The 12,804-nt window shown below is 53.7% G+C and overlaps 1 protein-coding gene across 1 annotated transcript in view; it reads left to right on the forward strand.

The window, feature by feature from the left end:
- PDE2A (phosphodiesterase 2A) overlaps window positions 1-12,804 on the forward strand; it is a 63,750-nt gene that overhangs the window by 20,644 nt on the left and 30,302 nt on the right. Inside the window, exon 3 of the mRNA XM_036258962.1 lies at window positions 12,150-12,239. Coding sequence (XP_036114855.1) covers window positions 12,150-12,239 — 90 coding nt within the window. The remainder of the gene's footprint in view (window positions 1-12,149; window positions 12,240-12,804) is intronic.

Below are 12,804 nucleotides of genomic sequence, written 5' to 3' on the forward strand. Positions count from 1 at the left end.
GGACACCGTGAAATGACTGTGTTACTGAGTATGTGGGACATGCCATGTGAAGGTGACAGTGATCGCGTCCCTGTGCCTATCCTGGGTGATGCGTGGGACACAGAGTGGAACACTGTACGGGAGCAAGAGGGGTCACGGGTGTGCTGTAGATGATGGGGGGGGGATCCACGTTGGACTGCCCCAGCCTCAGCTGCTGACCATCGGAGGGAGGACAGACAGCGTGGAGTGGGAGAGGAGAGGCGCATGATAGGGACAGAAATGGTGTCTGGGTCCTTCCTCTGAACCTCCCAGGAGGGCTTCTTGGAGGCAGGATGGGAGCCCGTCAGTGGGAGGCTGTGGGCACTGGGTAAGAGCCAGGGCTGCGGTGTCAGACAGCCCTGTCTGGCTCTGACACTTAGCAATCATTTTATCTTTGAACCTCAATTCCCTCAAGTAGAAAATGGGGCTGTTAGGAGGATTACATGAAATAGTGCTTTTAAATGAACAGAACCCGGCACTAAGCAAACGCTCGGTGGTCTCTCGTGGGGTACCGTTCCTCAAATCGCTTGGCCCAGGCGCCTAGGTGATGGAGCGCTAGTGGGCGTGCAGAGAGGCTGTGCTGAATGAGTGGTGCTCTCCTCTGCCCGCGACCCTGCTGTCCCCTGCTCAGCATTGCCAGTGCCACCCCCCCTTTTGTCCCCCCCAGGCTCCTGCCGTCTTCACCCATTGTCAGCCTCCAGCCCAGGCTCCTGCAGCCTCATTCAATTAAGCCGATGCAATTTACTGAAGAAAAAAACCCCTTAATTTGGTTAATCACACCAGTAGGGGATCTGGCCCTGGTCGGGAGGGTGAGGATGGGTATCAACAGCTGAGGGCACAGGTCTCGAAAAGCCTGTCTCAGGAAGGACACCCCCCCCCCAACACACACACACTCCCTTGGGTTCCCTTTTAGAGCCAACAGAGTCCAAAGCTTGGATCTCCCCAACTCCAACAAGACAGAAGTCTTGAAACAGAAGCTTGGGCTGACCAGGTTCACTTGTGCCCTGGGAGGATCCCTGGTTTCTTTCTTTCTTTCTTTCTTTCTTTCTTTCTTTCTTTCTTTCTTTCTTCTTTCTTTCTTCTTTCTTTCTTTCTTTCTTTCTTTCTTCCTTTCTTTCTTTCTTTTTTCTTTCTCTCTCTCTCTCTCTCTCTCTCTCTTTCTTTCTTTTTATTTTAATAAATTAATTTATTTTTTTGTTACAGATGTTTCTCCTTTTTACCCCATTGGTACCCCCATCCGCACTTTGTTGTCCATGTCTATTGGTCATGCATACATGCATATAAGTTCTGTGGTTTATCTCTAACCACCCCCCCCCCCCCTCTTCTGAGGGATGTCAGTCTCTGCCCTACTTTCCCTGGTCTTTTTCAGTCTCAGTCTCCCTGTCTGACAGTGGGAGTTGGGCCGGGGGAAGAGGGGTCTCTGAGCCTAGCTGCTCTGCGGAGGTCTGCTCGGTCCCCTTCGTGGCCTCAGAAGGCCTCCTCTTGGGCTTTATGGATGGACTGGTGGAGGATGGGCAGAGGGGACAGAGCCCAGGGGAAGTTCGGAGGGGGTGGGTGTCCTCAGAGCCTCATCTGGAACATGTCCACCCTGGTGCCAGTGTCAGAGACCTTTAGACCCAGGCTGCACACTTGGAGTGGGGGCAGTTGCTGTTTCTTGGTCACCTGAGGGCCACTGCTTCTAACTTCGCAGGCTGTCCCTCGCACAGGGCCTCCCGCAGAGGTGGGGCAGTGCTGGCATCCAGCCCAGTTCCCCCACTGCCAGTCCTTGCCCTCAGGGCTGCATGTGCCCAGGGGGTTGGGGTCACCTCTCTTGCGTGTGCAGAGGTGGCCTAGTCCCCTGCTGGGAGCCAGTTGAAGCAGGACTCTGTGGTTCCAGGTTAGTCTTCTCAGCAGGTGCTGAGAGAAAGCACCATTTTATAGAAGAGGAAACTGCCCAGAAGGGTTAAAAGACCGGTCCAATGCCACACAGGTGACACATGGCAGGGTAAGGATGTGAGCCCAGGCCTGGCAGAGGTGATGGGGGACCTGGGGAGGAGAATAAGACCTTCCACAAGCACAGATGCCAACACTCTCAGCCATACACCCAGACAGACACACACTCACCGCACACACCCAGGCTCACCCGGACTCAGACACAGGCTGTGGTAGCCGCTGCACACGCAGATGGCTCATGCACAGACTGGACACGGGTGATCACACACTCACATTCTCATGCACGTTCTCCTACAGAAGCACGGCCCCACATGCTTTCACACGAGACTCAAGGGACATTCTGCTGTGGTCACATGATGGCCCGTAGGGACATGCTCTATGGACAACTAATGGGCAGGCCACACATGTCACCAACACAGCAGGAGCTCCCATGAAGTGAGAGAAAAGGTCAGGTTTTTTTTATCCTCACCTGAGGACACTTTTGTATTTATCTTCAGATAGAGTGGGAGGGAGAGAGGAGGAAAGAGAGAGAGAGAAACATCGATGTGAGAGAGACACATCGACTGGCTGCCACCCACACAGCCCCAACCAGGGCCAGGGACAAACTGTAACCGAGGTACATGCCCTCAGCGGGAACCGAACCCGGGCCTCTCTGGTCTGCCGGCCAATGCTCTAACCGCTGAGCCAAACCGGCCAGGGCGAAAAGGTCAGTTTTGATGAGTGAAACCAGAATTTTGCAATCAAAACAAGTCATACAAAAGCAATTTTCATTTTGATTTCCAAGATAAAAATTACGTAGGGTCTGTGGGAGGCATCACCATGTCTCTAGGCTATCTTCCAGGCTTCGGAAGGATTTGCACAGCTTCACAGGCACAGCAATCGCATGAGATCTCCTGGGCTCACGTGTTTACCCAGCCCTGGGTTTGTGTGTGTGCGTGTCTGTGTGCGTGTGTGCGTGCGTGTGCGTGCGGAGCACACGCCTGCTCGTGGCTCCCGGATCCTTGGGATGGAGAGAGTAGGGAGAAGTTCCAGAGACGCCGGATGTTTGTCCTCTGGCTTCCTGGACCCTCCAAAGACAAATAACTGTGGATGCCAGGCTGCTTGCCGGGGCGGGGTGGGTGGGTTGTGTGGGGAGCCTGCCCTGCCTCTGGAGCCCTGCTGATGGAACCCTGCATATGATGCAGCGTGACCAGGTCCATGGCCAGCCCCAGTGGGCTCCTGGGCCCATCACCTCTCTCTCCGTGGTTCAGTTCCCCATCTAGAGAATGGAGGCAAGAAAAAGGGGAGACTGGATGGACTATCTATCCTCTGGAGACTAAAATTGAGAGACATTCCAGGCCTAGGGTGCAGAAGAGAAAACCAAGGCTGGTGTGGGAGGTGGAGGGGCCGATAGAGTCCAGATTTCAGGGCAGGGTGCAGGGCCCCGGAGCCGGCAGTGTCTTTCCACCCACGTCCCCTTCCTGGAGAGGGGCTGAGCCTCAGTGCCAGCTTCTGCTCGGATCCTTGCTGATCTGCCCAGAAGCAGTGCAGGGGAGGCGCACATGGAGGGCAGGACCAGGGAAGCAGAATAGCACAGCGGGAACAGGGCACTAGAGCAGGAGGACGAAGACCAGGCCTGGAAGGACGGGAAGGAGAAGGGAGGACATCCCAGGACAGGAGATGAAAATGGAGGCGCCAAGAACCGGAGGTGGGAAGGACGGAGAGGTGTGGGGAGCAAGGTCGGAGAGCTGGAAAGAGGCTGGAGCTTGGGAGCCTAGACCGCTGGAGTCACAGGAACAGCAGTCTCTGTCAAGGAGCTTAGAGCTTTTCAAACAGCTCCCAACGAGGCCTGGGTGCTGAGCGCCTGGGCCCAGGAACCACGCAAGTCTTATGCAAGGGACACAGCCAGATTGGTGTTTGACAGCAGGTGGGGTAGGGAACAACTCATAGGGGTTTCCACTCTGGGGGACATCATGGATGGGAGCCCGGAGGCAGGGGCATGCTTGAAATGAATCCTGCCCAGAGATTCCTCACTCCAACCCCCAATACTGAGGGCTATTTTTAGGAAAAATAAAAGTGCTCACACATTCCTCCAGGGGCAGGGAGAAGGAGGGGCCAAGGAGTCAGTGTAGAGGGAAAGGGTGGACCCCACTTCTTCCAGCTCAGGCTTTCTCTTCAGGGTTCTCCCCTCAGGACCGAGAAGGCTGTATGACTCTGGCCATGTGGCCCTCCCCAGCCGCTGTCCCCAGAGTCCCCTCTTCAGTCTTGTTTGTCCCTCTGCCTCTGAATTGGTCTGTGTCTGTTGAAGTCTCTCATACTCCGCTCCCCCCGGGATTTGGGGAACAGCTGGGATGGGCCAGGCCCTGAAGATAGAGCCAAATACAGTCATGGGACCAAGCAGTAAGGCAGTGGGAGAGACACATACCACAGAAGAACAGCCAGCAAGAGGGACAGACATGGAGAACCCAGGGAGGCTGAGAGACAGAAACAGAGCTCAGGCCAGAATCGGGGATAGCTAAACTCACCAAGACAGGGCACAGACTACCTGGCAGCACCCCAACTCCTGCCTCATTCCCACCCCTGACCCTTGCACACCCTTGGGGACAGGGACCTCACCCCTCCTTATGGTTTAGGCTTGTCTTTTGTGGTATGACTGACTCACAGCAAGCTTACCTCTGCCTCCTTGTGATGGCTCAGTGTGCCTAACTGCCCACATGGACCCCTGGCCAAGAGTCTAGGACAGTAAAGGCATCAGGTGACCAAGATGACTGGGACAGCAGTGATGAAGGGGATGCTGCCTGAGGAGAGGCAGTGGCATGGCGGAGGATGTGGGCAGTGGAGATGGAGGCACTGTTGGCTCTGCCCTGTGGAGGCAGCTGAAGGTGGGGAGGGTGCAGGAGGAGCACTGAGCCCGTCCTGGTCCCCTTGGTCTGTCTGCCTCCTGGGGCCATGTTCCCTCCCCACACCCAGCTCTTGCCTCCCTCCCTCTGCCCACTCTGGCTGCTCCCTCGTCCCCTCCTTTTCTGACCTCAGCCCTGTGCTAGGGACTGCGGGTTCCCAGTGAGCCAGGCCTTCAGAGATCTGAGTGTTCACACAATTCCTTCCTTCTTTCCCCTTCCCAACCCTCATCCACCCCCAAACCTAGTCCTTGAGGGATCCAGGGGGCCTGGGACAGTCAGGGCACCATTCTGAAGGAGGCAGGAGCTAAACTAGAAGCTGAGCCCTGGGCAGTTTTGCTCAGCGGTTAGAGCGTTGGCCTGCAGACCAGAGAGCCCGGGGTCCGGTTCCCGCTAAGGGCACGCACCTCGGTTGCAGCTTGTCTCCGGGCTCTGGTTGTGTGGGTGGCAGCCAGTCGATGTGTCTCTCTCACATCAATGTTTCTGTCTCTCTCTCCTCCACTTTCTCCCTCCCGCTCTATCTGAAGATAAATGCAAAAATGTCCTCGGCGAGGATAAAAAAATTTTTTTTTTAAGTAGAAGCTGAGACTGGCTTAGAAAGGGTGAAGCGCCTGGGAGGAGCTAGTTGTGACTACTGGACTAGCTCATTCGGAAGGTGGGGACACGGGGTGGCGCCAGGACTGGGCTCAGGTGTATTCTACAGTGCACGTGTCTCCAGTGTGGCTCGGAGGCTGGAGACGCGGCCCTGTCGGAGTAACAACTGAAGCTGGAGTCTGCAAAGGGTGGGAGGAGGGAGGCGGGGGGTGGGGGGTGGGGGGTGGGGGGAAACAAAGGAGGACAGAGAGGAAGAGAAAGATAGGGGAGGAGGAGGGGACTAGGGCAGGCCCTCCGTTAGGGCTGGCTCCTCAGCTCCAAGTGGTCCCTCCATATGCCCTGGTCCCAAGTGTGGCCCCACTGTCCCACCAAATGGCTCCAGTATCTTACATGACTCTCCTTGCAGCACCCTCCTCTGGGCCTTCCCTGAGAAGGCTCCCTCAGGGACTCGCTGCCCGAGAGCGTTCATTCTCACCTGAGCAAGGCCCTCCTCTCTCATCTGTAACCTCCTCACCTATAAAATGGCATGGTCAGCCCAGCCCACCCATGCACCAAGAAGTTGCCAGTTCGATTCCCGGTCAGGGCACATGCCTAGGTTGTGGGCTCGAACCCCAGTGGGGGACATGCAGGAGGCGGCCAAGCAATGTTCTCGCTCATCGATGTTTCTCTCTCCCCCACCCCTTCCTGTCTCTCTAAAAATCAATAAAGAAAAATTTTTTTAATAAAATGAAATGGGATGGTCAGAGAGGCACCTCCCAGGGACTGTAGGAGGATTAGAGAGAGTGCCTGTCTCTGGGTCTTAAACTGTGGTCTCTGGGCCAGCAGCATCAGCAGCATCTAAGAATGTCTGGGAAATGAAAATTCTTGGCCTCATCCCAGACCCACTGTGTCGGAAACTCTGGAGGGGGGCCCAGCAATCTGCATGTTAACAGGCCCTCCAGGGGGTTCACATTTAAGTTTGGGAGCCACTGGTGGACACTTCTAGCACACAGGAGGAGCTTGAGAAAGGTGCCTTCTCCTTCCCAAAGCCATGCAAGCAGGGCACTGACACTTGAGCTTGCCCAGCTGTGGCCTGGGTCTCTCTCCTTCTGGTTCCTTCAGATCCAGTCTCTGAGGGTCACCAAGCCTCTCTCCTCTAGTCTCCTGCCACAGGTCCAGCTCAGCCTTGTTGAGGGGAAGTGTGGAGCTGTAAGATCTAAGTACTCCTGGGCAGCTCTTCTCTTTGTATTTAAAGCACTAGGTCAGCAAGCTCCTTGGGCAGGTGGCAGACGAGGGTGGCAGGAGGGGAGGGGCCACCTCTCCCACTTCCTTGTAGAGCCTCCAAGTCCACAGGGCCAGGCTGCGAGGGCTGTGAGGGTCGCAGAATAAGCTTGGGGTGCTCAGGCTCAGGCTGGGGTCCAAGACCTGGGTCCCCAGGAAGCCCCCTTTGGGGGAGTCCTGCCAGTCACCCTGATGGAGCATCTGGGCTTGCTAGAACCACGCACATGCTGGGCACAGAAAGAGTTTTGCTCCTTTGTCTTTGAAAGCTCTGTTCAATGGAAGGATCAGGGACTATGTACATTGCCCACCAGAATGGGAGGTAGGAAGCAAAAGAGTGCAGATGGCACCTGCCTTGGCACCCCTGATTTCTCCCAACAGGGCTGCCTTTCTGGGGTCCCCCCACTCTGTAGATGCTCATGTTGGGTCAGGTAGTTCCTCCCCAAGTTCTCAAGGTGACTACTTGGAGGTTTGGGGAAGGACAGATGAAGTGGGCAGGGCAGGAGTGTGCAGGACAGGGGGCAGGAGAAGCCCCGAGAGGAGAGGATTTGGAGGTGGGAAGAAACATCGAGCCTCTTGGAGATGAGACAGGAGAGCAGCCTGTGAAAGAGATGGACGTGCCCTGAGGGAGACATGGAGAGGAGGGAGAGTTTGGAGAGACGAAGTCTGAGGGAGACACAGACAGCCCCAGAGGTAAGGAAAGAGGACTAGAGAGGGAGAGGGGCTCCAGGGTCCTGGACGGTCTTGAAGGAGCTCCCTCCTTTAGAGAAGGGGACACCCGTGCCTGAAGAAGAGGGCTCCCCACCCCAAGCCACACAGGGGATCTAGAATAAGCAGAATTGGAAGAATCAGTATGAATGGCCTGTCCCAGGAACACAACTTGAGTCTTGGGAGGTATTTAACTAATGCATTTGATGTTATTTTGATATTTGATTTTCTTCTAGGCCACTGTGAGGGGCACTGAGAGGCCTCCTTCCAGAGAGGGAGGGGTGGTTCCAGGCTGCAGGGAGAACAATGGGCAGTTATGGAGGTGGGGAAAGACATAGAAATTCATGAAGACAGGACAGGAGAGCAGGTTGTGACAGTGACACTGACCCTCAAGAAGGGCATTATTCCCTGTGCTGGTGGCATCAGAAGGCATAAGGCCAAGGTCTTTGGCTTCATATGATCCTAGGCATGTAGGAGTTAAAAGTAATTTAGTCCAGCCCTGACGGGTTTGGCCCAGCAGTTAGAGCATCGGCTCATGGACCAATGAGTTGCGGGTTCGATTCCGGTCAAGGGCTTGTACCTCGGTTGCAGTTTATCCCCGGCCCTGGTCAGGGTCATGCAGGAGGCAGCCAGTCGATGTGTCCCTCTCATGTCGATGTTTCTCTCTCTATTCTGTTTTCTCCCTCCCTCCCACTCTATCTGAAGATAAATAGAAAAATATCCTCCAGTGAGGGTTATTTAAAAAATAATAATTTAGTCTAGACCCTCTCCCCTGCCCAAGCAAGTGCAGAAATGCTGATGCAGTCCCAGTGATGGCTCCAGAGAAACTCTGACTCCTCTGGAATGGAACAGGCTCCCTTTCTTAGTACCTGGGGTGAAAGACTAGTGAGTGGGGAGGGGCACTGTTTGTGATGCTGGGTAGCCCTACCTCCAGCCACAGAGCTACAGGTATGGAGCTGGGGAAAGCAGGAAGTCTCCACCCATCCATCCGTCCGTCCATCCATCCATCCATCCATCCATCCATCCATCCATCCATCCATGCATCCATCTGCATTGAATTAAAACACAAAACCATAGAACTCTATGTTGCAGAACCGGAAGAACTCATTTTTTACTGACAAGAAAACCAAGGCCCAGAAGAGGCAAGAGGCCTGCTAAGGCCACACAGAGCTTCCGTAATCCATCTGGGACAGGAGTGGAAATTGCTGCTTTTTTCCTATACACCACACATTCTCCCCTGTGGTCTGGGAAATTGCCTGGTTGTTATGCTGACATTTATACTGGTGTTTGTTCAAAAAAGCTTCGAAGGCAGGAAATGTGACCTCCTCCACCCCACCCTGAGCCTGGGCTGTGTGTGTGTGTGTGTGTGTGTGTGTGTGTGTGTGTGCGCTGAAGTGTCTGTGGCTGCGCTTCTGTTCGTGTGTGCCTGTTTGTGTGAGGGTGTGGGATATATGCTGGGCGGTGGTGTGCGCATGGCGATATGTACATGTGTGACGTGTAGACATGCATTAGAGCAGGTATGACTATATCTGACCCTTCCCTTTCCTCTTTTTTTTAAGATTACCAGGACTCTAGCTCTTGACTTGAACCTTGTTAGTTCCCCAGCTGTGCCTCCCATTGGGGAATTTCCCTACTTCCCATGCTCTGCTGCTCCCATTGGTTCTCTCCTCCCTTCACCGGCAGCCGCTCTGCTCTCCACTCCACCACCTTATAGGCTTCAGAATTTGAGCTATTTGCTCCTTCAGTTGATGCAGAGGAGGTGATGTTGCTTTGAGATCTGTGGAAGGTCCAAGGAGGAGATTGCATTTGAACAAGCCTTGAACTCTTTGAGGGCAGGGGTGAAGTGACCCTTCCCAGCTGCAGTTCCTGCACCCAACATCCCTCACTCCTGGGGTGGGCAGGGCAGGGCCAGGAAGTGGATGGACAGAAGGGGGCCAGTCAGAGAGGCTTAGACTTCATTGGCCTATTTGCATCCAACCCACTGGCTAGATACAACGCCCTTCCCCTCCCTGCTGCTGCCCCAACTCTCCCCAAGTTTCCTATCCCGTTCCCCCACCCTTGCCATTATCCTGCCCGCAGCCTAAAGAGACACAGAAAACTGACCAATCAGAACAAAGTCCAAACACACACCCACCAATTCCAATAACGGACAGGTAGAATAAAGAGCAGGTCCAGGAGCCCACCGTTCAGAACAAAGAACAGACTCTTCTTCCTAAGGCCTCTGTGGAGGGAACTGGGGGTCAGGTGCAGAGCAAGAGCCATACAGGGCCTGGAGATCTAGAGACTTGGGTTCTGGGTTTGGCTTTACCTTGGCTGGTTGGCTGACCGCAGATGGGGCATTGCTTCTCTTTGAGCCTCAGTTTCCTCATCTGTCCAATGGGGACACTTCACTGTCCCAAGCCTGTAGCTTTGAAAAATTTCTCCCCCTACATCAGGGCTTATACGTCATCACCTTGGCCCCTCTCCTCCAACTTCCAATGCACACACATATCACACTGCAGGGCAAGGCCCCTCAGCTCTCAGCTTGTCCACCCCACTGTCTCCTGCCAGAAGCTGACTTAAACCTGCACCACCTCTAGGACTCTACCATGGGATCCCCAGTCTGAGGAGCCTGGGTTGGCAGGCATTATTTTGGGATTATATAAGACATCAGCTCTTCCTCCTCTCTCTAGTCTGCAGAATTGGCCTTTCAAGGCCACAGTGGACTACATGTATATGACGCGAGCAGGTGTTTCTGAGTCCTGGCCCTTGAGAACCTGTAAGGAAACTTCTGCATCCATGTGAACCTGTGTGTGTACCGGGAGGGTGTCAGAAGGCATGCTAGGGTGTTCTGTGAAGGTGTGAAAACCTGTGGCTGTGCAGCCAGGTATGCATGGTGCTGAGGGGGTGTGCCCTGTGACGAGAGTGCCTAAGGACAACGGATCCAAATTGTGAGTTGTATTGTTTGGAAGCAGCAGCTTCTGTTGTCCAAGGGCAGAGACATATCTCTATGATCAAAATGTGTCTTCATCCTTGAGCAGTGGGAGGGATCAAAGGGAGGCTGGGGGTTGGGGAAAGCAATGCCAAGTGAGCATTCTGGGAGAAAGGCCACTGCTCCCCGCTCCTGGGAATAGTACCAGGAGGGAGTAGGGTAGGGAGGAGACTGAAGCCAAGTAGATGCAAGAGTGAAATCTGGAGCTGAAGTCTGGACCCCAGTGCAGGACTGTGTTCTGTAGTCATCCTCAAGGATGGGGAGCTCACTTCCTCCCTCTCTCCTGTGGCATCTGCCTATGTAGCACAGCTTTGCCTGGAAGAAGGTCCTTCATCCCACTGGGCCAAGGGCAGCCTTCTGTGAAATCTTATGGGTCTCTAATCTGTCCCTGGGGCCACAGAGTCCAGCCCCTCTGCCCAGGACAGCCTGAGAGATTGGAATTGAAGACTGAGACCCATGGTTGCTCTGCTTTAGGCTAAGTACCCAGGTTCTTCAGTCTTAGTCACACAAAGGACTTGGTTCCAATTCTCATCCTGTCCTTATCTGAGACACAATGCACTGGGGATGGTCTAATTAGACTATAGGAGCAGGGTAGCTGTCATCTTCTCCATTCAGGTTAACAGATCTTTATCAACATAGCCTGTAGTTTCAGCATTTTAACTTACTAGCAGCCATACTCACACTATGGACTCATGCTGGGATTGTGGTCCACTAAGACCCGCGACCTCATATCATTTTCACATGAATGGGGGCCAAGCCATGTCTTCTTTATTCTAAAGATAATCACTTTGCTTTTTGAACACAGATCTAGTCATCCACAGGGCAGGCATCAGAAAACACTTCCAAGGGTTAGCGGGGGGGGCATGGCTGAGTGAACAGTATGAGTCATAATCCTGCCTTGGCCCTGGCTCCCCTGTTCTAGTACCTTTCTCTTTGATCGCCCTGGCTCTGGCCAAGTTAATAGAGTGAGAAGCAGGGACCTTTCTTGTTTCTCTTCCGGCTCTCCAAGGACAATGCCTATTCCTGGGACCGGAACGCAGTGAGGCAGTCAAGGCTGACTTCTCCTTCCCCTCCTACCTGCGAGGGGCTGGCCCAACAGTGTTTCTTCTACCTTGTGGGCTCCTGCATCCCTTGGACTCTTGCCACTCCCACCCAGCCCCTCACTATCTGAAAAATGAGACTGGGTGAGATCACCTCCCTTTTGGGGAAAGTGAGTAGGACCCAAATTCTTCAGATATTTAGCTGAGTACCTATTCTGTGTGGGTAATCTGGGAGGCACCTTTTAAGGCTCAGTTTCACTTTATCTTCATATCAACCTGTAGGGGGAGATAGCCATAGTGGCCCCCAGTTTATAGATAGAAGACTGAGGCTCAGTGACTTGACCAAGGCATGCACTGCTAATAAATAGTGGATCTAGGATTCACATTTAGGGGTTTTTTGTTTGCTTGTTTTTCTTTGTTTTAATGTAGAAGCTTGTGCTTTCCCTACTGTGCCAGAGTTGTCCTTGGCTAAAGGGCAGAAGATCTGAGGTTTAGTCTAGACTTGACCTCTTGACTCACTGTGAGTTCTTTGCTAGGTCCACGGTCTTTCTCTGAGCCCCAGTTTTCCCATCCGTAAGATGAGTGGACTTGGACATTCGAAGGCCTTGAGACTTGTTGGATTCTGAGATCCTAAGATGCTGGAATCCCAGTGTCTGAGAGCTTGGGCTCTGGTTTAAGCTGGGAGTTCGTGCTCAGATGGGGCTGCTCTGACCTGCCTGGCAAAGGCCCTCACCGCCCTCTCCTCTCTTCCAGGATGCTTTGCTGAGCTTAGGCTCTGTCATCGACATTGCGGGCTTGCGCCAGGCGGTCAAAGAAGCCCTCTCAGCTGTGCTCCCCAAAGTGGTAAGTGCCTGGCTCCACATTTCCCCTGCCCCCCAAACCTTTGCCCGGAGCCTTGCTGTACCTCACATGGGGTCAAGATAGAAGGAGGAGGAAAGTCACTGCCCAGAGGACTCTCATGGGGAAGTGAATGGTTTGGCTGAGTGTGTGGAGAGGGCTTCCTGGAGGAGGAGGGCTGAAGCTAAGCCCTGAAGAATGAACTTACATAAGAATCCTGGAATGTCTGAGACAGAAGGGGCCTTTGAGCTCAACTGAAAGATCATGTCTCAGATAATGGACAGGATTCACCTAGGATAACAGCTAGAACATAGTTGCATCAGATGGGCTTTGGAATATGTACAGGAGGAAGAGTTGGGGGCAGACATTCAGAAGAACTTCCTTGATGCTAGGTCTGTTAGGTGCTGAAATGGAGCTCAGCCTTGATGAGTGAATCTGTGCTGGGTTAAAGTGTCCTGCCTGGAGACAGGAAGCTGAACAATATGATCTCTAGAAAGAGGGTAGTTGCCTGGGCCCATGGTCACCTGGTCGCCATGGTTGCCCAAGCTCAGGGTGTCTTGGTGAGGAAGCT

This window comes from Molossus molossus, unplaced genomic scaffold (genome assembly GCF_014108415.1).
Source record: "Molossus molossus isolate mMolMol1 unplaced genomic scaffold, mMolMol1.p scaffold_m16_p_13, whole genome shotgun sequence".
Taxonomy (NCBI): Eukaryota; Metazoa; Chordata; class Mammalia; order Chiroptera; family Molossidae; genus Molossus; species Molossus molossus.